This window comes from Lepidochelys kempii, chromosome 7, assembly GCF_965140285.1.
Source record: "Lepidochelys kempii isolate rLepKem1 chromosome 7, rLepKem1.hap1, whole genome shotgun sequence".
Lineage (NCBI taxonomy): Eukaryota > Metazoa > Chordata > Testudines > Cheloniidae > Lepidochelys > Lepidochelys kempii.
In genome coordinates this window covers 85,870,341-85,895,784 of record NC_136386.1, presented here as the reverse complement: position 1 = coordinate 85,895,784, position 25,444 = coordinate 85,870,341, and the positions used below count along the sequence as shown (strand labels likewise).

Sequence of the window (25,444 nt, the reverse complement as noted above, 5' to 3'; positions counted from 1 at the left end):
CTTTTGTGATCTGTTACTGTCCATTTGTCAGTTCCTAGACATGAGTTTCTAGGAACTGTAACATGGAGTACTATGTATTAACTGTTCTCCACAACAACAGACATGAGGTTTAATCATGTGTGTCCAAGTGAGACAAGATAAGGGACCAAGGAAGAAGAAAATAAACCTTTAACAATGAATAGCAGTACCCAGAAGATCTTAGTTTCCAAATACACAGCCCTTTCATTAATGTAACACTTGTAAAAGTAAGCAGCTTGTGTTAAGAATTTCAGAAGGAGATTAAATACCCTTGTTAGTTTAACTGCACTCTTTAGGCTTTCTTTAATGAAATACATCCAGGGCTTCTGTTTTTGGGGTGGTAGTATTTTTAGCAATTTGATTTTTAGGTGGTTCTTCAAGTGCTGTCCCTGTGGGTGTTCCACTTTAGGTAGCTGTCCAAAAATCAGGTTTTCAGGTCTCTTTGAAATAGTACTATGTTAAAATACATTTACAAAAAGTACTAGGCTAAGCCTAGTAGGGATCTTTAGTATGCACCAGGTTAGTCTACACAAACCAATTAATGTGCAACATATTTAAGTGCGTGTTAGAGACTACACCCTGTAGTCTGCATTATTGTTCTATGTAGAGAGTCCCTTCGACCCTAAACCATTTCTGGTAGGATAGACCACCTTTGTTTTGGTATTGGGGGTGTTTTATTGGTGTTCATCAGTTTAAAACCTAAAGTCAGAAGCTATAAATGTATCCCAGATGGAATCTGAGTTGAATCCAAGTATCTCAAGCTTCATCAGTTGATGTTGTATAGATCTGGCAGCTTGTACGGGAAATCTATACAGGGATTTCTAACCTAAAGCCAAGGGTAGCAGTAAGGAGACAGATGTGTTGGAAGCCTTGCCAGAAATTTCCTGTTTTTAAATATTTAGAAGAAGCTTTCCTATGGCACCCTAACCTTTGGACGGCTCACATGAGAGGGTAGTTAGAGGTGTATGTCCATGGTGTTTAACACTATACTGTTTCCTGTGGACTCAATCCTACAGTTCTGACAAACCACAAACATTTTTCAGATGAGATGCTAAAGAAATAGCATTGCCATGTGGTAATCCCATCAATCAAATAGTCTTCTAATTTAAGAAACACTTGCTATAGATGCTGTTGATAGATTAACAAAACTGCACCTTAGGGAGTTAAAAAAAATCTTGATCTCGAAACCTATTTAAAGGGTGTTTGGGATCTAGACTTTTGGTCCTAAGCATGAAATTCACTCAGGCTGGGAGGCAGGGTCAGTCCCAAGGTAGCAGCAAGGGGGATTGCAATTGTCCAGTCAATTTAAAATAAAAACACCAGCACAACCTTGAGCTTTTGGAAAGCCTGGCATGAACTAGCAGAAAATGTTTGATTCTCTCTTTAGGGTCTCAAGGTTTGTCTACATGGTGGGATAATGTGCACTAAGGGGTGTGACTTCTGAAGTCCCCTCACGTGTATATTAATGGGTCTGTGCAGGTGCTGCTGGTGAACACAAACATTCCTTAGAGTGCTTTAATTTAGTTCCCACCAGCCCTGTTTACATGGACCCATTAACATACTTTAGAAACTTGAAGTCACACTATCCCCTACCATCAGTGTGCATTGTGCCACAGTGTAGACATGCCCTTGGCCTCCTTTAACTTTCTCCCCAGCAGGCTGACACTTTAGCATCCATTACACAGTCACTTGTTTTCATACAAAGAGTCCTCAGTTGCTTCCTGCCCAGACCTAACATAACCTCCCTTGTACTGCACATTCGTTATGCAGTCTTATCTGAGCTAATGAAAGTTTTCTGTGATGGTATTTATATAGTACTTCACTACACCCTATGAAATTCTTGGTCATTTTTCTCTTTGTGGCTACATACAACAGGGCAACTCGAGAGGATGGATGTGTTGTGAAAGATATCCAAATGTAGTTTCTTGTCCATATTCCTTGTTTACAATTTGGGAAGTTATGTACACTATCAAAAGCATTAGTCTGCTGTTACCTGTCCCAGAATGTGGCTTCTACTATTTATTCCTTATTGTACCTGCTGCTACTCTCTGAGAAGGGATTTGGACATCAGAGGTAATTCAGTTCATCCCACTTGTACAGGCAATTTGCATACTGTAATCCTGTTAAGATGCTCATTTTTTGTTACACTGAAGCTAGATTCTCAAACCAGTCTTTCTGGGTGACAGGACTGTAGTTCAAATGAATCTTCACTCTACTAGAACAGAGTGAATGCACAGGAATGGTTCTATATATACCCAGTCACACATTATGATAGCATAGCTTGACTTTTAAAGTCTCTACAGCAGGAGGAATGCACAGTTCATTTCGATAACTCATTGAGCCATTCCTCTCTGTACAGGTCCATGAGACTCCTCAGCTGTCTAACCAAAGTCTTATGGATCCAGATCTGCCCACAAAGGCAGCTACATTTGAAGTTGAGTTGTAAAGCCACATGGGCAGAATTGGACCCTCAAAGAATGTAGCTTTTTAAAGTGTCAAGTAATTCTTAATTTGTTTGAGGTGGTTTATGTTGTCTCACCTCACTAGCCATGCTTTTGCTTACTCTTTAAAACATGTTCTGATGGTTGCATTACTGTAGTAACCACTATGAGGATAAACTGTGACTTGTATTCCACAATTATAACACAGCTACACTCATTCCAGTCAAGTTTTAGGGTTTCTCTAAATAAAGAGAGCAATATATCAAAACTGAAGCTGATCTTCAGCTAGTGTAAACAGAACGAAACCAATTCACATCACCTGTGGATCTGACTAATAAATTTAGATTTATTAAACTTTCAGTTTACTTTCTGCATTAGTCTCAGTTTGGACAGTACAAATATGATAGGTGGTTTCATTTCCATAGTCTCTTGCCTAACAGTTTTGTATTGTTTGGGTTGCCTGTAGAGCTGGACCCTGTTAACAAAACTGACTGTATATTTAAAAGTCACCATTTAAATCTAAGTATTTTTACTGTTAGACTGTAGCAACTCTTGAACCAAAAATATTTCTTCAAGTGGCTGTTGAATTGAAAAGATAATCAATATATGTTGTTCCACATGGACTCTGAAGATGCATTAAAGTTATTTACTGTAGCAAGCAAGAAATCAAGTGCTATGACTAGTATACATAGTTCGCTTTTATTGTACAAATTGACACACTTGTCTCTTTTGCTCTTAGTTAATACATGTGCCACCCTGTCTACCTGGAGTTCAGTCTGCACCTTTGCACAGCAATTCCAGCTGGATTTACCTTTTTAAAATCAGATCTACAACTTGGGGAGTAGGCAGTGCTTAAAGAAAAATAGTACAGTAAGCAACCAACAGTGATTCTTCAAGATGGTTGCCTTGGTGGATCTGCACTACTTGCCAACTTTTCCATTGTTTCAGAACTTTGCTATAGCTTGTTGAATTGAAGGAAGTAATTCTCGAGGAAGGAAACATAGAAACAAACATGATACACTACAGTCCCATTGGCCACGGCTATTAGAAGGTGACACAGGTGAGCTCAGAACTAAAGAATCTGGATCTGCACCTGCAGTAGTTTTGAAGAATCAGTTCACTATGTATATTAGACATTGTTTCCTCACCACTTTTCCTCTACACTAAATGCTAGTTTCAGTGACAGCTGCACTGAACTGCAAAGGCCATAGAGGCAACAGCCAGCTTGTGAGTCAGGGTGAATTATTCCCTACCTCCCAAACTGTTTGGTACTCAGAAGGAATGCCATAGAGTTCTAGAGTCATACCCAGATCTATCTTTGAAAGGTATGTTATTAGGCATAACATCACAGCACCAGTCATCCAATGCTTCTATAGGTTTTTAGAGTTATTCCTATTTGTTCATGCATGGTAAATTCTATAGGACTTTTCAAAAGGGCTGTAAGAGCATGGGGGGTGGAGGGAGAAGAGTCTAGTACTTTGTGCAGGAAGATCATTCAGATACTTGAATTGCTCTATACATTACAAAGAGAAAGATGTGATTACTTGAACCTGGTTTTCATTGTATCAACATTTACTGATGAAGCACAAAGCAAAACAGCAAAGAGAATGGTCATTCTTCATTTGTCATCAGTAGTTCAAGCCATTTAAGAATGTCTTAAAACACAGAGTGAACAAATAGCCCAGTCCTACAGCTGCTTTTCTCAATGGATCTTTACTCAGAGTCAAACACCCACTGCTGCTACTGCTTTGTGAGAGCAATGACTACTTGGGAAAGACATTTGCAGGCTCAGACTGCAGTGAAAGGTTATTGAAGTTCTCTATTATATCATATAAAGAAAATTTAAAACTACCAGTGAGGCTTGTAAGGAAGTCACTTATTTCAGTGCCTACAGGGGAGATGAGCTGTTAAAAAAAATCTGGCCCTAGGCCTTTACTACCCTACTGAAATTAGTGGGATCGCTAACACTTCAGGCTGCTTGCAGACTCAGGAAGACAGCACTCCACTGGGTCATGTTAGAAAGGAGGCTTTTTTGTAACCAGAGGGTCTAGAAGCATTGATTTAAATAAGTTTAATTTCTGCAAAAGCTTAAACTGATACCAGAACCGAACTAGGAGGAACAATAATGCTGTGGAATGGAGCCCCTAGCAGGTACAGTTAAGTGCCACACGTTATTTATTTTATATATATAAAAATAAAGTTACGTGTATGTTATGGGTCACTTATTGCTGGTCTGTTACATTTATGCAAGCAAGGCTGACAGTATATTGCATTATTTTTATAACGAAGATTTACAGGTGCCCCAAGACCATTTTATGGGAGACACCATAAGAGATCCTTAGGAATCCCCCTCTGGTGTAAAGTTGGTCAGACTACTGCTACACCAGCCACTGCAGGAGTCCCAGCAAAAGCATAAGGAGACTGGTCATTCATCTGTTAGAATGCCGTAAAGTAGCTTTACGAGAGCGTTAGAACCAGGGTATTATGGAAGATGCCCTGACTGCAAAATTTGGCCTCATGGAAGGCCCAGTCCCTGGTCTACCTGACCACAAAAGCCTCCACCAGGGACATTCTTGTTGCTTAGGCACTTGCCCCACTGTCTTAGCATAGAAAGTCTAGAGGCGGATACACAAATCCACACCCCAGTTCCCAAGAAAAGGAAGATTTAAAAAGAAACAAAAACCCAGGAAAGCTTTTGTGGCCATCTGTCTAATGCACTAGCAGAAGGGGTGTTTCACTGAACTCATGACTAGCTACCAATCGCTGATGAATAGAAGCATGGTGTGATAGCATGCTCCGACAGCGTCATTTGAAAGAAGGACAGTCTCTTCTACCCCATCCAAACTGGATAAGTGCCCCATGCTGAGGTGTTTGAACCATTTCAAAGTATTACACAACTGTCCTCCACTCTCCTGTTTTATGAGCTGAACTTGGACCGAATCTCCACTTTGTCTGACCTTTGCACTCTTTAATTGCTATGACCTCACTTTGGCTACCACAGCAGTGTTTAAAGTCCATCAGAGAGGGGAGTATACATGCCCTGTACTCGAAACAACCCAGCCCTATTTCCACCTCACTACATGTCTGTGCATTAGAGTTTCATGAGCCTGGATTTGTTTGGTCTGACTGCAAGATGAAGCAAGTTGTCAAGACAGTGGTTCTGTGCCTGGCCCTGAGTCTAGGAAGATGCAATGAAGAAGTAACCCCAGACAACTCAGTCAACCAAGCTGCCCCAGAGGAATCATCTTCAGCAGACTGGGGCATTGGGACCATCCGAGATGGCTTTGAAACCGTTAATGGCTATTTTGACTCTTTTTTAGAGTTGCTAGGAGGAAAAAATGGGGTTTGTCAGTACAGATGTAGATATGGTAAGTGGCTTCTTTCCTTTCCAGAGGGTCCTGGGGGTTCAGGCACCTGTCCTGTGAACTGGTACACCTATTTCAGGCCTAACTAACAGTTCTTACTAGTAAGATACTGGCTATATCAGTTTTGGGTTTGAGCCAGAAGATGGGAAGGGCGAATGCAACAGATATTCTCTGGAGACACAAATCTTGTACATTCTGTATCTGTTTCTACGACTTATGACTGAATTCTGCATGTTGCTGTCCCAATACTGTCCACACTCCATTAGCTTTCTAAATTGATACTAATGAAGTCCTTGGTGCTGCTTCTTTAACTCTCCACTTCCTCAGCATTCTTGGTGGGTTCCCCCACCCCGACCTTTTTCCTTTCAAACTCCCCTTTGCTTGTTTTTAAACTTACAGCCTTTCCCCTGAGCTATGATGGATTCTGTTCATGACACTTTCATTGATAGAGAATTCCTTAAAACAAAGGGCAACTCTCAGTCTAACACTGAGTTAGCAAGTCAGAAACTAACCAGCAGGTAGGGAGGGGGAGGGGGGAGGGGGAGGGGGGCTAGAATTCAACCCTGTGTTGATAACTAAGCCTGGTATAGAGAGACCACAGTGGGGAAGCTTGTGCTTCCCCCACCCTGGGATGGCTAAGGGCCAATTTGCCCCACACTGAAGATTAAGGGCTTCCCTAAAGGGTAAAGACTCCTTTGGACTTTTCTGCTACTGGGAGATAAGGGAAGGGAAGAGGAGAGAACATGGGTGTCTTAACACACTGCAGTTCTCAGTCATCTCGGGCCCCAAAGTAGGGGACAACTCTTCAGCAGAGGGGCCAAAGACACCCCAGAATAAGGGACCAACCCTTAACACACTTTGGGCCCAAAACATGAAGAAAGAAAGGACTTTGTATAACCCCCAGTCATGCTGTTTGCTTCTTTAACATGTATCAAGTTTATACTCTTAGATTCAGCCATTCTGAGGTCAGAGGAACAGCAGGTCACCCTAGGACAGATGTAACTCTGGTTTGCCCCCCATAATCCAGGGAACTTTCAGAATCAGCAAGACAGCTTTCTTTCCTGCCCATCCCAGTTTGGTTAGACAGCCAAGCCCTTGCAGGCACAAGGAGTAAGGGGTCTTTCTGGCTCTAGCTGTACAAATCTATCAGCTTGGTAGGTGGAGTTTCTAAATGACTCATACAAGCAGCAGACCAGGCATGCTACAGCAATCTCTGCAGCTGTCAGAGTTTAATTATTCAGCAGTTCTTAGTTCTAAGATTAATAATGAGGGGAGGAGGGACTGAGAGAACTGGAGGGTAAATAAGATCTGTTGTCACTATTACAAGAACCTTTAACACTCAGTCTGTTCCAGACAGTTGTGTGTCTTAGGCTTTAGATTTAAAAAAAAAAAAGGTACAAATCAGTTTGTCTTTGAGACAGAATTTAGGTGAAAGCTTCTTGGATGTAGTCTAAAATGTCTGTAGGTGAGAGCATCCTTGAATATAAACAGCCCCCTGGGAAATCAGTTGCCCTACTTGTGCTAAAGAACATAGGAGATTTATCACAAGGAAGGTCTTACCTCTAAAGGCTGTAGGGCGAAGAGAATCTGGCAGGCAAACTGCCAACAAGCTGAGGCCAGGGCTTTGTGACAGTGGCAGCCTGTGGGTCTGATGAACCACAAAGAGAGCTCCTGTGCGACAGCCATAACTGCCACTATCCAGGGAAGTGTTTAAATATACTGGAACAGAAGACAGTTGTATTCAGATTAGGTTTCACAAAGCCTTATGGTTCCAGTCCTGTAGTGTGTGTGTGTACCCAAAAGTCCCAACTACTTCAAGAGGAGTTTCAGATAGTAGGAAAGCAGTTTAGGACCTGATCCTGCATAACAATGGGCCTAATTCCCCCCTCACACAGGAGAATCAGAAGAAAATGCTTTGACATACCATGGTATCTCCATGTAAGTGAAATGACAATCAGGTGCCCACAGAACAGAGTGGCTCAAATCCATGGAGAGCATAGTTCTTGTTAAAATAATTATGTTAAGGGTGAACAATTGTTAGTTTCAATAAAGGCTCAGGATGCCCTGCAAGGTGGAGAGAAGACATTTCCTTGTTAAGGTCTTTTATGCCTCCTCTAGAAGATGAAGTGCTGGAGGGAGACCCTGGGAGCCCCATGTTAAAAATTCTGCCTTCAGAGCAAAGGGAAGATTGCTGTGAGATCCTTGCCTGACAGGTTCCCCCTTTGTCTGCCAGGATCACCTAAACCACTGTCTCAGAAAGATTTCCAAAGAGCAAAATTTTGGCTTTGGAATGGACCAAATGGTAGTTATTTAAAAACACCCCAGCCTTCTTTACCCACAGGTGCCCTATGAGGTTTTGGCACTCAAACATCCATACCTGCCATTCAAGAATTCACACTAGGTATTTCCTGTACTATCAATAACTCTCTATATTCGTCAGGAACATTTCCAGCAAAAAATGCAGATGTTTGTTTGGTACATGATGTAACCTCCCTCCTTGTTTGTAGTCATGAGAAAGTATTTGTTTTCCCCTTTAAAACAAAACAAGTAGATTCCTTCACTCTCCTCTCTGCTAGCATGTGTTTCCCCTTTAGCCTGTGACTAATCACTTGTCCCAGGGGAATTAGCACAGTCCCTTGTTGAAATATTGGCAGGACATCCTGGAGGTTTTTGATGATCCATGCAGTCCTATTTGTCCATGCTTTCTCCCCCAGTTCAGGCATTTGAAGCTGCAAACTGGGGAGGGTGGAGGGAGGCGGAATCCAAAACCCGAGATAAAATAATTTGTTCACAGGAAGAATAAAAGCAGAATCCCTTGACCTAGGCCAGCCATCTGCAACTACATCAGGAATTGAAGATCTGGTCTCTTCTTCCCAGGGCAACTGTTACAAACTCTGCCTGCTGCTCTTTTTTTCAGCCTAGTAACGCTGCTAATAGTCTGTATTGCCAAAATGAAGGTCAGGACTTACTGGGAAAGGCCATATCCATCTTATGCTGATGAGAGTGTTCCAGGCTTTCCGCAGTTGGAATCTCTCTTCTCCTGGCTGCCAACTGACATGGTTCTTAGTGGATTTCTCACCAGCAGAGGGCTGTATTATGGAGGACTGGGAATGCACAATGTGACATATAACCCAAAATGGGGGTGGGTAGGGGTTATAGTTATGTGGTTGTTAGCTGAAAAATATTGGGAGGGATAGTAAGGTATTTCTTTAGGCAAGTCAATGGTGAAAAACGAAGAGCCATACTCACATTTCAGACGCCAGGCTCTGTGGGTGGGCAGGCAGGCAGGCATTGCAGCATTTTGCATGGCATTGCCTCTTTTTCAGAGTTGTCCCAAGGGACCCATTTTAACACTTAAGAGCCGTAGAAGTCATGATTTCCAGCACAGTACCAAATGGGTCTGTGTGAAAATGGGCAGTGTAGTCTAACATGCCCAGGGCTTGAGAATCCAATGCTAGTGGGCCAGCGCTATCCCAAGTCTCTGCTGAAAGAAATAAGCAGCAGGGTGACATTTTAACTCCATTGTGGAGGGCTCGATTACCAACATTTACACAGAATTGGATGTCCCCTCTCTTTACTCCTTGAATATCGCCCAGGTAGACCATGTGGAAGTGACTGGGGGGCTCAGGAGGTCTGAGGCAGCTGGAATGCAGAGTCCTGTGTCCCCAAGAAGGACTCAGACAAAGGACTCAGAGCCTGGGAACGTGACCTGGAGACCCAGAGCTAGAAATAGTAACTAGACTCAGCCCAGACCCAACTGATTTAGAGAGACATATGGGACTCGTGTTTGGGTCCATTTACAACAGACTGGTAACTGTCCAGGAGGAGGACTGGACCAGGTTGTAAACACTGGAATCCAGGAATGACATGGCTCTTCGTAAAGGGTTAATGATTATGGGAGGTACAACCAGGTCCTCAGGGAGTGCTGTACTGTGTTTCACTTGATCTGAAAGGAGCAGCTTATGCCTCTCTTTTTAAAGACAAGAGATTAGGTGGGTGATGGTCTTCTGTCTGGGCATGCCCTGGTTGTTCAGTGGAGCCAGGATGCCTATAGGAGGGTGTATTTAAGACACTCGTAGTACAGTATTTCTTGTTCTTTGCTTTTGGTTTGCCAAAGAATGTGCTTACCTCTAAGTTTGACACCACTGCAATCTCACACCCCTAACTTTTCACATTTCTCTGTCTTTCAAGGGAAGGCTCCAATGCCCAGACCGAACTACAAGCCACAGGAGCCTAATGGCTGCAGCTCCTACTTCCTTGGTCTCAAGGTACCAGAAAGCGTATGTACTACTGCTAACACCTACTTCCCCCATGAAATAATTCACTAACCGGAATAATCAGCTAAAAAAGATATTAAATAGTGAAGAACGTGGTCGAGCTAGGACATGGGCTATTGGTATGATAACTATTGTATTTTTTTCCTGGCCGCAGCCAGCTCTTGGGAAAGGTGAGGATACTGCTCAAATATTGCTGAGACAGTCAGTCATATCATATTACAGTACTAAATTGTCTGCCTGGGGTCTGCCAAGGAGATGGCTGTCTGCGATGGCAAGTGAAGGAAAATGTAACTTTAAGGATATCCATTTAATTTACTATCTGATTTGCTAACCAGCAGAGCAATCAGCTCCCAAATGTTGATGGCTGCGGCTTGCAGTGGATGAATAATCCTGTCAATGGGAATTACATGTGTGCATGCACGATATGAAACTCCAATTGTCTTAGTATTTATTGGAGGATAAAGTCTACTTAGCAGATAAATGCAGGAGAAACAAATGACTGCATCAGGGAAGCAGTTCAGAAGGTACATGGCAATCCATGCCTTGGCTACGGAGCGCTGGTGCAATAGAACCCACTTAATGGAAACCCAGATAAGTATCATGCACTTTTAACTGGGTCCATCACCCTGGAACATTCAGTGTAAGGCAGTTCAATTACTGGAAGCTTAGAGATACATGGCAATGCCTGGTGTTCCCTCTAAAGCCTATTTACAGGTGCGAATTGGTGTTTGCTGTCATAAATCTCCCACTGTGCAGCCCTTTGGTCCCTTTCTACTGCTCCCCTCCTCAATATTGAGTACTAAATTCAACTTGTGTACAGGCTTTGTATCACAGTTATTTTTAAAGCAATTAATGAAATCAAAGTTAATCTATACCATGAGAATGGTTCCTTTAAGAGCCTCTAAGAGCCAGCCTGGCTAATTAGCCTATTTCTGTTCCCACCAGGGTCTGCACCAATTAAGATTCTGTTTAAAAAAAAAAATCCCTTGTGGGCTATTTTTGAAGTTATATTAGTTCCTTAAACTGGACATCACCACAAACCTCTCTAGAGGCTTCTGTCATCTCCTGCATGCATGTGCATTCATGACCGTTAGAAGCAAGGAGGGGAAACTAGACCCCTATACACCTCTGGGATGTGGAAGAGAAAGAGTTTCTAATAAGTAATTTAGAAAATAAGAACTTCATGCTCACCTTGATATGAACAGGCCCATGTGTAACTCATGGGTATTACTAGAAACAACACACTCACTAATGGGAGAGTATAAACCAAAAATCCAGAGTATATTTGTTCTTCACCTTACAGCTCTGTTTGTTACAACCACAGCATTAACACTGGAATTGTACAGCAGAAGCTTTGGGGAAAGAGGGGCACCACCACCCCTGGAGAGGAGGATAGACCCTTCGCTAAGTACAATGCCTGAGCAGTGCGGTCTTCCCTTTCTCTTCCCCTGCCTCCAGCTGGATTTAGGTATCCCTGCCATGACTAAGTGCTGCAACCAGCTGGATGTTTGTTATGACACCTGTGGAGCGAACAAATACCGCTGTGATGCTAAATTCCGCTGGTGCCTCCACTCCATCTGCTCAGATCTCAAACGGAGCCTTGGTTTCGTCTCCAAGGTTGAAGGTGAGTTTTGCACCGAAGCCACTCTTGCGGGAGCCAGGTGGTACAGCCCCATTTTCCAGAGGAGCGGTAGCAGGGGGTCCTTTTCCTCCAATATGGCAGCAGGGTTTTGCTGCAACTGCAGTAGGACATAGTACTGCCACAGCTGAGCGGCAATCACGTGTGACATACGCTTCGATCATGAGGCTGAGCTCATCCTAACTTTGGCTTGAACATTGCCTCCCTCCTCTCTAAAACAGAGCTGTCCCAGACAATTACCTAACATGCTTTTATGTTTTATTTTTAAAATATTAATAAACTTCAAACAGCCCCAAGCTGTTCATTTTTATCTTAGGGTGGGATTTTCAGAGCCACCTATGGGGATTATCAGTTATTACTTTCCAATGGGAATTGGGTGTCCAAATCCCTTAGGCAGATTTAAAAGTCTCAGTGATAATGTTTTGGAAAGAGATTACATTTTTCCACAGTATTTAACTTTATGACAAAAGGTTCTTATTAACAATACATTTATAAGCCCCAATTTCAAGGTTCAAACTCTCTACCATTCTTGATTTGGGTCGAGTTGAAGCTGGCCATATGGGCTGCCACCTCTTCTTTATTAATCTTTACATCCGAGTAAAGCCACTGTGGGGGAGGGGACAGGGAGAATGAGACACCAGAGAGGGTAATGCCACTGAGATGCCAACACCCACCCAGCTGATCTTCTCTTAATCCTGAAATGGAGACAAAAAAAATCATCTCCCAGCTGCCGCAATGTCTGAGAAACAGAGGTTGGCTGAAAAGCAGTTGGCTGAAGCTAAATACAGATTCCTTCACAAATCAAGTGAAAGTTACAGGCACATCTCAGTGGCTTGAGTGCAGGTCCGGTGCAAGGATATTTTGCGCCCTAGGCAAAACTTCCACCTTGCGCCCCCACCCCCCCTCCCCCAGGACTCTCACACAATTGACACAAAGTATTAGCAAAATAATGCAGCAGCATCAACCCCCAGAGCCTGGCAAGGCACACAGCATCCCCCTCCCCCCCACCTTCCCCCGAAACCTGGGCCAGTGCACTCCACAGTCCCCTGCCCAGCCAGCGTGGCCCGCTGGTTCCACACCTCCCCCCCAAAGCCTAGCCCAGCACACAAAGATCCCCCCCAGCCAGGCACACAGCCCCCCCCGCCCCATCACAGTGCCCAGCCAGACAAGCAGACCCCCCTTGACCCCTCTCTGCCTTCTCCCCCCTCAGCCCTGCTTGGCACATGGCTCCCATCTCCAGAGCGTGGCACGCAGCCCCCTCCGGTCCAGCTTGCCTGTGCCTTAGCTTGGCCAGCCCACCTGACCCTCCCCCCCCCACTCCAGAGCTTGGCATACAGCCCCCCCCGCCCCCGCTTCTCCCCCAGCCCAGCCAGCCACGCCACCCCTCCCCGCAGAGCCTGGCACACAGGGTCCCCCCCCCCCCCCGAACTCTCAGCACCAGCAGGCCCCTGCCTCCCCTGCATGGGGCAGAGCCCCGCAGGCAGCACATGGAGCCCCCTCCCCGGCAGCCTGAGCCTTCCCCCTCACCCCGCCCCCACAGCCCAGGCGCCCAGTGCTCCCTCCCTGCCTCCCACCTCATCTCCTCGGGTCCAGAAAAGCCGGGGCTGGGCACAGGGCTGGCACCTGCAGAAGGAGAGTGATCAGCACAGCGGGTGACCCCAAACCCGCTCCCCCTCCAGCTGGCCACCTCCCACCTGTGAGCTCATCGCCACTCATCCCACTGGAGCCCTTTTTGGCGACCCCAAATCTTGGTGCCCTAGGTGGTCGCCCAGTTCGCCTAGTGGTTACACTGGCCCTGCTTGAGTGTATATCACCTTCCTAGAACGGTGGAGTTTCAATTAGAAACACAGTACACACAGCTTTCCTCCTTCTCCTGCCAGCAAACCTCATGTGGCTTCTGAGACGGGGGCCGGGCTACATTTGAAATTAGATGGACCTAGCTACATCAGGGCTGTGAAAAATGTCATGCTCTGTGCAACATAACCTAACTTCTACTGTACACAGAGCTAGGTTGATGGAAAAAAAACCAAAAAAAACACAACTCTTCCATCAACCTAGCTACGACCTCTCAGAGAGATGGATTAGCTACGTTGGAAAACCCCTTCCATTGACATAGGACCTAAACTACAGTGCTGCTGAAGCACCATAGCTGTGCCGCTGTAGTGTAGATATATCCCTAGCGTGCTAGCCACAGGAGGCTCATTGAATTGGGAAGGGAGGGAAGTGCTATGCTTCCCCACCTGCTCCTGAAATACCTCCGAGTGCGCCTCTTCATGTCACTGGGCCTCCTTTGGTAGTGCCACATGGCAGGCGTTCACAGTCCCCATATTAATATTTTTCAGACTCCTTCTAGTGCAGTTGTCCAGAATATGCTCTGAGAGTGACTGCCAAAGACCTTATGATTGTTTGCTGAAACCAAATTTCCTTAATAAATGTTCTTAATCAAAAGATTAATGTGACTCTTAACTATGAAACACTGGTGCAGTCATCATTCACTGCTAGGAAGTCCAGTAAATTAGGTTCTTGCTGCCTCCATGGCTGTCTTTTTAAAAAAAAAAACAAAAAGACAACATTAAAACCCGGAGCTCTCATGAATGACTGTTTTTAGGGTATCCATTCCTGAACCCTTTGTCTGATTTTGTTCAAAGTTGGTAGAGAAATTTAAAGCCTGTCTCAGAAATAGCCTACCAATTTTGAGGCTGATATGACCATTTTTGTGAATTTCAGGAGGTGACTAAAAGTAGAAATATTTACTAGAAACAGCCACAAACTTATCTAGGAATCAGCTCCTGGCACTTTAATACAATACAGGCAATATTAACAGAGCAGGGACAATTTGAGGAGCAATAAGAGGCTTCACCTCTATTGTGAGTGTGCATCAGATAGTCAAGGCAATGGACAGTCTAGTGGTCCTGTTGGGTTAATTGCACTACTTGGGCACCCAAATAGTGACAGTAACCAGAAATGCCTTTGTTCATCTTCAGTTAGCCCAGTGTCACATCCCTTCATCATATCCAGGCTGGACTTCTGCAGTTCACCTTACTTGGGACAGTTGGCAAAGGCCACATGGAAGCTACAGTTCATTATACTTAAGCCCAGCTGCTAAGTGAAATGAATTGGTGGGGCGCACTTCAACAAAGAAGTGCGCTGGTTCCTGATCGAATTCTGGATCCAGTTCAAGGTGCTAATCCTGATCTGTGAGGCAATTAATAACGGAGACCTACATGGTCTTGGTGACAACTTCTCCCTCCACCTTCCAACAAGGCATAGGTGACAGGTATGGACACTGAAGTTCATGGTTATCGAGATGAAATTCCTGTGGGCTGCAGACAAAGTATTCTGAGTGGAGGGTATCCATGCTGTGGGAGCTGCCTGGCAGCAGAAAACAACCACATAAACAAGCATGCATGGGTTATAGACGAAGATGAGGTGGAGAGAGAATTTGGGTTTCTCTGGCAGAATCAATGTGAACCTTCCTTTCTCTGCAGTGCTTAGATACTTCAGCCAAAGGCATATTAAAAACGCACAGACGGATTTATATAGGACTAAGTATCCTTTGTGGTTAAACAAATTAACAAAAACAATAATACAATTCAGAAAGACAGTGAGATAGTAGTTTGAGTCTAGGAGGGAGCTCAGCATTGGAAGGCATCACAAATGTGTGTTGAAAACTGATTTGGAGGAGGGAGAGTGTCTGGAACACAAGTACTGAGAGACTGGCCTAAGCAGATGGCAGCTTGCTAGCAGGTGCAAAGCCAAAAATGGGAAAGAAAGACAAATGGGGCAGTTTGGAAAGAGGATTGGAAGGAGTGTCAGGATTTGGCTGGGGTTAGTGCTCCTGGGATTGGGATAATCCTGTGTCAGATGAATGAACAAAAGGAAAATTGGCAAAGCTGGTTGGATCGGTGGGCAGGAAGGGGCACTCCTGGAGCTGAGATACAAAGAGATGAGCAGAGAAACACCCATTCTGGGCATAGATTTGGACTGCTTAGTGGCTGAGTTGCAGTGTAGCATGCTAGACCCCTTGCTTCCCCTTGTGGACTCGGAGGGAAGCAGCAATCTCTGTCCCTGGGAACTTGTGTTTGCAAGGGACACTTTCACAAGCCCTAGCTCCATGAGTAGCTCAGAAGTTGCTGTGAACAGCCCTCCTCAGTCAGAGGTCATTAGATGTGACGTTCTGAGTGACTGAGGCAGTTAATGGGCAGGAGGGGGGGAAGGTGGGAGAATTCCCCCCCAAAAGGTTACTGACTGGCAGATCCAAATTTACTAGCACAGGTGTTCAGAACTCTGCCTTTCTCTCTAGTGACTGAGCTCAGGTCTAGCTTAGCAGCACTTTTGCAGTGTAACTATATTGGTATACAGTACTGGCCAAACACTCCGAATCTGGATGCTGGTTTGGCGGCATAGCTTATTCCAGTCCCTCGCCACATGAAACAAACTACGCTGGTAAAAGTGCAGTTTTGTCAGTAGAACCGTCTACAGTTCGGGCTTTTACTGACACAGCTGTATCAGAGATCATATTTCTTCACACAGCTATTCTGGGAGAAGTCCATAGTGTAGACCAATCCTCTGAAAAGCCTGTCTTAACGCTTTTGTCCTGGGTGTTGGGTTCTGCCAGTGTGACACCCACTGCCATTAATGGGCAGTGCTCATCAAGGATTTTAAAAGGGACATAGTGACAGGGCCAACTCTGGACATTCAGAGCCCAGGTCATTTATTATTATTACATCCTTCCCACACCAATGTTGGAGCACAGCGCAGAAAACAGTCTTTTCCATTTTTCTGTCATTTGCTGCTGCTTCCATTTGGTCTGTGGCACTGAGATAGACTATTCTGCCCTCCCTGCTAAGCATTCTTCTTAAGGTTTCTCTTGGGTACCCTGATTTCCTCACACCTGTTAGTATCCCCTTAACAGCTTCAAGAGGGAGGTGGGGGTGGGGGTGGTCGGTGTGCTGCTATCTGAAGTACATGCCCCAAACATGCCCAGTGCTGCCTTCTGATTCTGGTAGAAACAAGCTGCTGGTTGGGGATTTCTTGGATCTCTTCCCAACCAATGCCCATATCAAAAAGTTACATTTCCTGTTTTCACTGATCCCCTGACAATTTGTTAGCTCATGCCCCCCTCCCAGACAAGGGCTACAACAGTGGTAAAAATCCCACACTCTCAACTGGGAACTCACCTGCAACAAATCCCAGAGAAAGCCGACACTCAGGATTTCAATGCTCCCGTGACCCTTATTTTTAAACAGTGATGATTTACAATGTATAGATTTTTAAATAAAGAGAGCAGTGTAATGTGTACAATGGCAGGGTACAAGATGTCAAAAGTTAGGCCTGCCAACTGAAGGACAGTCCTTTAAAAAACAGTATTTATACAACACTGAACCCTCTTAGGAGGGTCTAACCCATGATATGCTCCTTAAAAGTGTTCCCCTTGCATTTCCCAGCATGGTTACAGCATTTCTCACAAATGGTATGCAGCCAGCCAGCAACAAGGTGGTTAAGGGGTCACTAATTTGTTTTCCAAACCTAACACCTAATTAAGATGAATGGGGAAGTTCACACTTGAGTGCTGCTATTGCAGACTTGAAAAAACAGAGCCTCTCTCCATTGGTTTCCTGTCTCATGACTACAATTAAACATTTATAGAGAAGTACCAAAGACAGGCACAGCAACAAGTTAAAGAGAACAAAGAGATAGGCCTAGGCCTGAGAATCTTATTGCTGAGGTGCATTAACCCTTCACCCCCACAAGCTCCTCCACATCTTCAAGGGTCAACACAAACCCTACCTACAACTCTGCTTTTGTTGGTTTTGATAGCCCTTTATCAGAGGGTTCTGTTTGAGCGCCCTCTGCTGGCTGAGTGTGGCCTGACAGGCCATGACTACACCCTCCCCTCAAGGGCCTCAGTCGTTACTCCACTGACAGCTTTTTAAACACAGCAATTGCCTCTCCTGCATATTTGCTTATTAATATTTAGAATAACTCCACCCAGTCTTAAAGCAGACTCCCAATGTCTCCACTTAAAGTCCTAGTCATCCCCTTCTGCTCTGTGCCAGGTTCTTCTTCAGATGCTCAGCTCCCTTTTCCTGGGCGCAAGTCCTCAGGGTTCCTTCATCAGCAAAAGCAGTCAACCAAGGTGATATCCTCCTCTCCCAGGGTAATCACTACAGGAGCTCACTGCTCTCTTCAGGGCCTTCCCTAGGCTCCTCTCACAGCCCCTTTCTAAGGGCTACCTCTCTGCAGCTCTCCTCTTATGCTTTAATTGGGGGTGTTGCCCTGCCCCTCATTAGAGGCAACCTGGGTTAACCTGCTTACTCATCAGGGGAGCAGGGCTACTTCACTTAAAGGGCCAGCCCTTCTGTGACACCTTTCCTCACAATCAGTTCACATTACTAGTCCTCCCTGTATGCCTGATTCAAAGCCCAGTGAAGTGAATAGAAATACTCACATTGAAGTCAATGGATTTGGCCTAATCTACACTAGGAATTTTCCTGGATTACAGCCATTGGTGGCTAACAGCCAGCGTAGACTGGGTAAACCCACTCAGCCACAATTTGCACCAAGACAGTTTAGCCTCATTTCAAGCAGGGGTAAGCTCCACCAATGCTTTACTTGACGGCACTAAGGGTGCACAAGCACAGCTGAACCTGTGGTCTTGTTTACACTTGAAAGACAACACAGATTAAGGTAGGATGTGAATTTAAAGCACAACAGTTACTGGTGAATAAGTCCAGGTGTAGACAGGCCCTCGTGCTCCTCTCAGTCTCAGCTTGTTCCTGTGCTTTCTGTTAAGCTTCCCAATCTCCCTTCTCACCTGTCAGCCATCATCTCTTTAACATCCCTTTTTGCAATTCACCTCTTCAATGAGTCACCCCCACTCCTGAACTATTGGCCTGTGTCTCCTCTTGTGTCTTACTTGGATTTTAAGTGCTCAAAGGCAGGGAATGTTTCTCTCCGTACATATGTGCAGAGTACCAGGTACCTTTATGGTCATATATTTTATACTCGTATCCCCAGACCCAATTAAGTAAAACAAGAGAAGAGATTTTTCTGGGGAGCTTTGAAGTAACAAGGAGGGCAGAGGGGATCAGGAAGGCTGTTCCAGGTGGCAGGAGTTACAGTGGCAGAACTGCAGAGAAATAGTCAGAGGAGCCAAGACAGCAGACTAGGGAGAGACGGCTATGGGGTAGGACTATTACCAAGTGTATTTCTGAACAACTGATTTTATTGCCTTCAGCCCATCAGGGAAAATGACCACCCTGTGGAATTTAGTATTAACTCATTTATCAACCTGACTGGGGAGTTCAATAGTGAAACTCTTGTTAGAGTTGCCAACCCTGCAGGACTGTCCCAGAGTCTCCAGGAATTTAATATTAATCTTTAACTAAAGACTTTGTCATGTGATGAAACCTCCAGGAATACATCCAACCAAAACTGGCAACCCTAACTTCAGGCTGCTTGACATTTTAACTACTGTGTCATCTGGCTCTGCTCAGAGCAGGTCTAGATAACACCCATGTCAAACGCTGATGATCACTGGCACCTTGTTTACACTATTGCTCCCACCAGGGGACTGTAATGATGATATAGCCATGTGAGAAATAGCCTGAGGGTAAAAGCTTAGTTTAGACAAGGCCATGGTCAAATGGAAGGGCTGAGAAGTAGGAAAGAGTTGATACAGAGAGATCTTTTGAGAAGCTCACTTGTTATATTGCCATACATAAAGAGCATAATGTACTTTCAACAAGAAAAAACAAAAGGAAAGTCTAAGAGAGCACAGCTGTTAGAGACTGGACTGCAGCAGCACTGGGAACAAAATGGCTTCTAAATCCAGCAGACAGGGAGAAATAGAATTGTACACAAAGGCAAAAAGACACTGCTGTACCCCACACAATCCACAACTGGTTTGGAGGCCAGTCCTGGTGCTGTTTTAATCAGCAATGAAAGTGAGAGACCGCTGCTTACATGCCTGTTCTTTTCCCTCCCGACAGCTTGTGAATCTGTAGCAGATACAGTGTTTAATACTGTCTGGACTCTGGGCTGCCGACCCTTCATGAACAGCCAAAGAAGCGCCTGCATTTGTAATGAGGAAGAAAAAGAGGAACTTTGAAGAGCAGAGACCTCTAGCCAGAGATGACCTCATGTATCCCCTCTCTGATGCAGCTCTTTAGCAAGCCATTTTCCATCAGCCCTCTGAAATGGAGAAGTTATGATAGTATGGGGCAGGAGGAGCAGATTTTTGCACTGTGTATAATGCATCAGTTACAGCTTTGGGGTGGAGAGGTGCAGTCAGAGGCAGTGACAGCTACTGCCTACCTCAGATCCAATCTAACAGCCCCATCTCTTTCCAGGTGTATCATTGTGGGTTATTTTAATGCCAATTTTCTATTGAAACCAATTAAGATGAGCAAACAGAATGCAATGCAGACAGTAATAAGTAGTTTCTGCAGCAGATGTTATACACGTGTATAACAACTTCCTCTCTCACTGATACACCCTGCAAAACAAGTTTTCCCACTAGCCATCAAAGTTCCAGTCACTAGTTACATCTTTTAAATAAATTATTCAAATACATGAGATGAGATGAGCCACGATATCTGGGGGCAGGGTGGAAAAATTCATCCCATTCTGGGGTTTTGGCTCAGACCAATTATTTACACACATACAAACTACTCCGCTTATCTGAAATGTTTAGAGGCTCCCCAAACTGTTCAGATAACCAAGGATTTTTGTTTGCTAAGAGAATGATTTATGGCTGGGGACATGGCCGAGGATTTTGAGTAGTTCCAATACACGTGTCCACACAAAGGTAGACTGGGACAAAGACCATCCACACTATACACATATAGGACTCTGCCCATAATTTCCACAGCAGAGGAATAAGCTTCCCCCCCACCCCCATTCCATTCAGCTGTACCTGTTTATTTTCCTCCTTCATAATTTAAAACCAAAGGGAAAAATTACATTAGTCTCCAGTAAGCACCTTCAGCAGTGTCCTTTTAAGGGGAGGGGGGATTTGCAGGAGGCAAAGAGTTGGATTTGATGGGACTTTGGGAAATCTTCAGGCATCCTTGTAGAATGGTACTGTACAGGCTATGTTTGGTAAGGCAGGGCTTGGTTTCACCCCCTCTCCTTTGGGTAGGGACATGGCTAACTTAAAGAGATGAACAATCCCAGCGGATTTATTTTTTCAAACATGTTTAAGATCTAAATCTGTTAAAGGATTCTCTTATAGACTTTAAAAACTACCCCCACCCACCCCAGGGAATTTTGTTGGGGTTTGTTGTTGCTGCTGCAAGGGAGTTTCTATCAAGATGTTAGATTTCAGAGTAGCAGCCACATTAGTCTGTATCCGCAAAAAGAAAAAGGAGGACTTGTGGCACCTTAGAGACTAACAAATTTATTTGAGCATAAGCTTTCGATGAAGTGGGCTGTAGCTCACGAAAGCTTATGCTCAAATAAATTTGTTAGTCTCTAAGGTGCCACGAGTCCTCCTTTTCTTTCTACCAAGATGTGTGTACCATACAAGATAAGTGGATCTAAAACATGCCTGTGTGTGTGTGTATATATATATATATATTATACTTTACACACACACACACTCTCCCCATCTTCCATTCACTTTTACACATTGCACAGTGGAAGTTACAACACTTTGTTTTTTTTGACAGATTCTGTTTTAGTTATTTAAAACAGTAAGCAGTAAGTTATTTAAACTACTGTCCCTGTTTTTGCCAGGCTTATTGGCCACACATTGGAAAGTGTTATACATGTGACCTATATGGTCTGCCGCAACGGGAGGCTATTGTTAGAAAACATGAGACTAAGGTAATAAAAAGTGATATCACTGAGTTGTGTGGGGATTCCTCACCTCCCTTTGCAAGGGCCATTTTTATCTCATCAGTGCAAATTAGAGGTTCCTCTCAGCAGGTGATAAGCCATTGGCCAGTGAGTATTACAGTGCCAAAGTTCAGCCCAGTAGCGATCAGAATGTTTCCTGCAGAAAGGGCCTGATTGTCAGCCCTAGTTTGTCTGGGGTGGAAGGGGTAGGGAGAGTTGTGTGGGAGGAAATGTTTCTGGTTTCAGACACTGAGAACTTTATATTCCATTGTTAATTCTAAATGTCAGTTTATACGTACAATTAAATATCACTTGCAAAAATATCTTGTTTATGTTCAGTAGCTACCTTTAAATTGCAGATCTCTACAGTGACACATTAGAGCTGACCCAAGCATGCAATGACATGCTAGATCATGACAAAATGGATAAACAGAGGGGTTTTGAATGGAACCTTTCCATCCAAGCTTTGGTACTTTGAGAAGATCACAAATAAAAATATTTCCTTTAGATCTACATAGCACCTTTCATCCCCAAAGCACTTTACAAACTGCAGCCGATACATGGAAGACCATTGAGCCTGCATTTTTCAGTGTAGTTTCCTTTTACTGACTTGGGGGGAAAAAACACCTTAATTATTTTTGGATGAAGCTTTTGAAATATCTTATGAAAGGATCCAAACAAGAGGAGTAGATGTGCTACGTGACATAAGACAACTCAAGAGTTCTACAGCCTAGCCAGAGATCACTGATGAGACACTGAAATACAACCATTCTGGCTGCTTAGCATCACACAGCTCTTTAGTGTGAGGTGAACTGAGATTAATCTATGTTCACTACAGTTCAACATGCTAAAACTTGCATCCTCTTTGCTCTCACCCCCAATGGATGAATGAAGGTAGCAACCCTGTGCTCCACTCAACTGCCCCTCCCAGCTTTTTATATGGGTTGAAGTACTTACAGTTCTTGTTTACAAATGATCCAGTTAAAATCTTCCCTCCAATTAAAATGCTTCTGTACAAAATTCAGCATCTCAGAGCACGCTTCTCACAGTGTAGTGAGGCACTGCAGCTACTCTGCCTCAGCCTCCCACCACGCTCTGCAGCCCACCCTGGCCAGAGCGATGACTTGGGCCTCCAGACAAACAGCATCCAAGGGTTCAACCCCTCCCAGGGTAAGAGAGTCCTTTAGAGAAAGGACAACAAGAGCACAAAACAAAGGAAACTTCACCCAGCTCCTTCCTTAAGGTCCCAGCTACCACAGCCTGTTTCAACACTCACTAACAGGCACCTGGACTCTGAGCCCCTCACCAGTGAAGTCCAGGCCCATCCTCCTGCAAAGGGCTCTAGCCATCCACAGTCCTCAGGCAGTTTCTGACTAAGCATCTTACCACAGGCTAGGAACACAGTGTTTGCTCCTCTCCCTAATCAGCCCTTCACAGCTGGGCTTTTCTCCACTTAGGTCCCACATCCTGCACAGGTATAGCAGGGCAGGACTAATTGAACAGGGCTGATTGGCTCCAAGCCTCCTGATCCTTAAAGGAGCAAGCCAGCCTGTTACAGCTTCTTATGGGATCCCCTGCATTTTCATTGAAATCATAATAGCAGGGGTAACTGGTACAATGATTTAATGAATTAGCCTTTTATTCCTGGAATTCTGGGTTCAGACTCTAACTTACTGTATGACATCTGTGAAAATGAGTTAGTTCAGCTCCAGTCCTGCACATCAAAAACCCGCCTCTCAGTTGTGAGTCAGCACCACAGAAGTTTAGAATTGGACTAGCCGTGAGCAATTCAGGTTATGACTCTGGGGGGTTGGCTGAGCAACGTAGGGTAAATTTGCACAATGCCTGCTTACGCTGCATTTAGCTTCCAGCTCTGTTATGAGACACGCATAACAGAGTGTTTTTAAAAAATTATCCCTGCATAATTGGAGAGCATTCTGACTGATTTGCTCGTCTGTTCTAGTCAGACAGGAAAGTTGGCAAGGAGTGGAAGCAGACTAAAGTGGAATTTTAGGAGAGCCATGAAGGAGGAGAATAGTTTATGGGATGGCTGAAGGAATGATAAAGGGAGCAAGTAAAGTTAACAAAGCACAGTCCAGTCCCAAATGCAGGCTAAGAATAAACTGCAAATGTTGGAGATAGGAAATTTGCAAGGAAAGGATCCTGCAGGGACTCAGTCTCATGCACTTCAAACTGGCAGGAGCTGGGAACACTTAAACTGGTGGTCTCAGCTCCCCTTGCAATATTAGGAGAGGAAAAATAGCCTTGTGTGTTGTGTTTATCTGCAGTGAACACCTGCTATGGAGACTAGGTGGCTCAGGTAATGGGATTAAACCCTTTCATGTCCAGATCACCAGTGTGAATCTGGCATTGCATGGTACAGGACAAAAGTTATTACAATCTGATGGGGGCTAGGTGATGTCACAAACCATGACAATAGCTGGTACCTTTAATTACAATCTAAGCAGAGAGGACAAGGCCTGATGACAACATAGGCTCCTAGAGGCAGTCCCTCCAGGTCAGAGAGGAGACAGTTATAGGGTGGTATAGCGAAGCTTCTGCTACTCTCCTACCTGTTCTGTTGATAAACGGGGATCTGGCAACAAAGCACCTTAGCTAGCACTTAATTCACATACACAAAAATGAAATGAACTACAAGAATTGCTGAGCAATATGAGCAGCATTATTGGAGCTCAGGTATGGGATGTTGAGATGAGGCCAATGTACAAGGAGAGATTCAGTCTGGACTTCCAGAGGCCACAGCTAAGATTGCACATTCCAAGCAGACTCTTCCAGAACCAAGAAAAGATTTACGGCTCAGACTTTCAATCTGATTTTCACTTTCCTCCCATTTACTTTGCAATTAATTTCAATAAAAGGCTGCAGATCAGAAAGGAGATTTTGATCACAGTTTCTCAGTAAGAACCAGCTACTGTGCCCAACAGTGAAACAAAAAGCCCACACCTTTTAGGTTAACAGCTGCAACAAAACAAAAATCTCTCCACAGCAAGAAGGTTGAAAAATTCATCTTATCTCACAGCTCAGGTTCTATCAACATAAGGAAATTAAAACATTTGGGTTTTTGAAAAAAGTTAAAATTACAATAGAAAATTACTAAAACAATCCTAATACAGAAGTGAATCAGCAGGAACAGAAGGAGAAATATGGTAATACGTATGTTACATTTCCATTTTTTTTATTTCACAGTGGTTACATAAGACATCAAAACAACAGTGTCTCTCCACTTATTCATATTATTTTACCAGCAATTTTTCCATTATTGCTCTTCTTCCAACACAGACTCTCTCTATTCATGAAGACAGGCTAAAGCCATTTTTGAAATATCACAGCTACCAAATAAATCAATAATGCTAAACTCTAATTTGTATTCCGAGTCTGGTTGCTGGCGGAAATAAAGCTCTGAAACTGAATACTGCGGATATGAGTTGTAATCCCCTTTTATAATGTTGCCCATTTGCAAGCGATAACAGATTCTGGACTTCGGACACTTTCCAATTGGAAGAAAAATTGGTGATACAGACTCAGGGGATTTTCTAGTGCAATTTATTTATTTACAAATGTACACAAGTCTTGTTTACCTTGAACAGTGCTGGTCCAAACTGCACAAAAGGAATTTCATTTGCAGAAAACCCCATGAACACAAAGTCAAACCCAGTAGCTCCCTCCTCTCTCACTCTTGGGCTCTGTCCCTACTTTCTGCACACTTGCTGATCCTTACTGCTGCCTCTGCATTGTACTTCTTATCTCGGAAATATCTTCACCCAAAGTCACTAGTCTTTGGCTGCAAGGAGCCACATGGACTAGTTCAGGCTGGCTTTGGCATTATACCTCCCTCTGTGC

General features: G+C 44.2%; 1 protein-coding gene across 2 annotated transcripts; it reads left to right on the top strand.

Annotated features, from left to right (window-relative positions):
* The first annotated feature begins 5,490 nt into the window (after window positions 1-5,490).
* PLA2G12B (phospholipase A2 group XIIB) lies at window positions 5,491-21,906 on the top strand. Of its 2 annotated transcripts, none has more exons than XM_073353634.2 (4): window positions 5,491-5,827; window positions 10,016-10,104; window positions 11,560-11,725; window positions 19,735-21,906. In XM_073353634.2, the coding sequence occupies exons 1-4, from the start codon at window positions 5,593-5,595 to the stop codon at window positions 19,851-19,853; spliced, it is 609 nt and encodes a 202-aa protein (XP_073209735.1). In that variant the 5' UTR covers window positions 5,491-5,592; the 3' UTR covers window positions 19,854-21,906. The 2 variants fall into 2 exon arrangements, with proteins under 2 accessions (XP_073209735.1, XP_073209736.1); XM_073353635.2 differs by having other exon boundaries at window positions 5,492-5,827; window positions 10,016-10,092.
* Window positions 21,907-25,444: the final 3,538 nt, after the last annotated feature.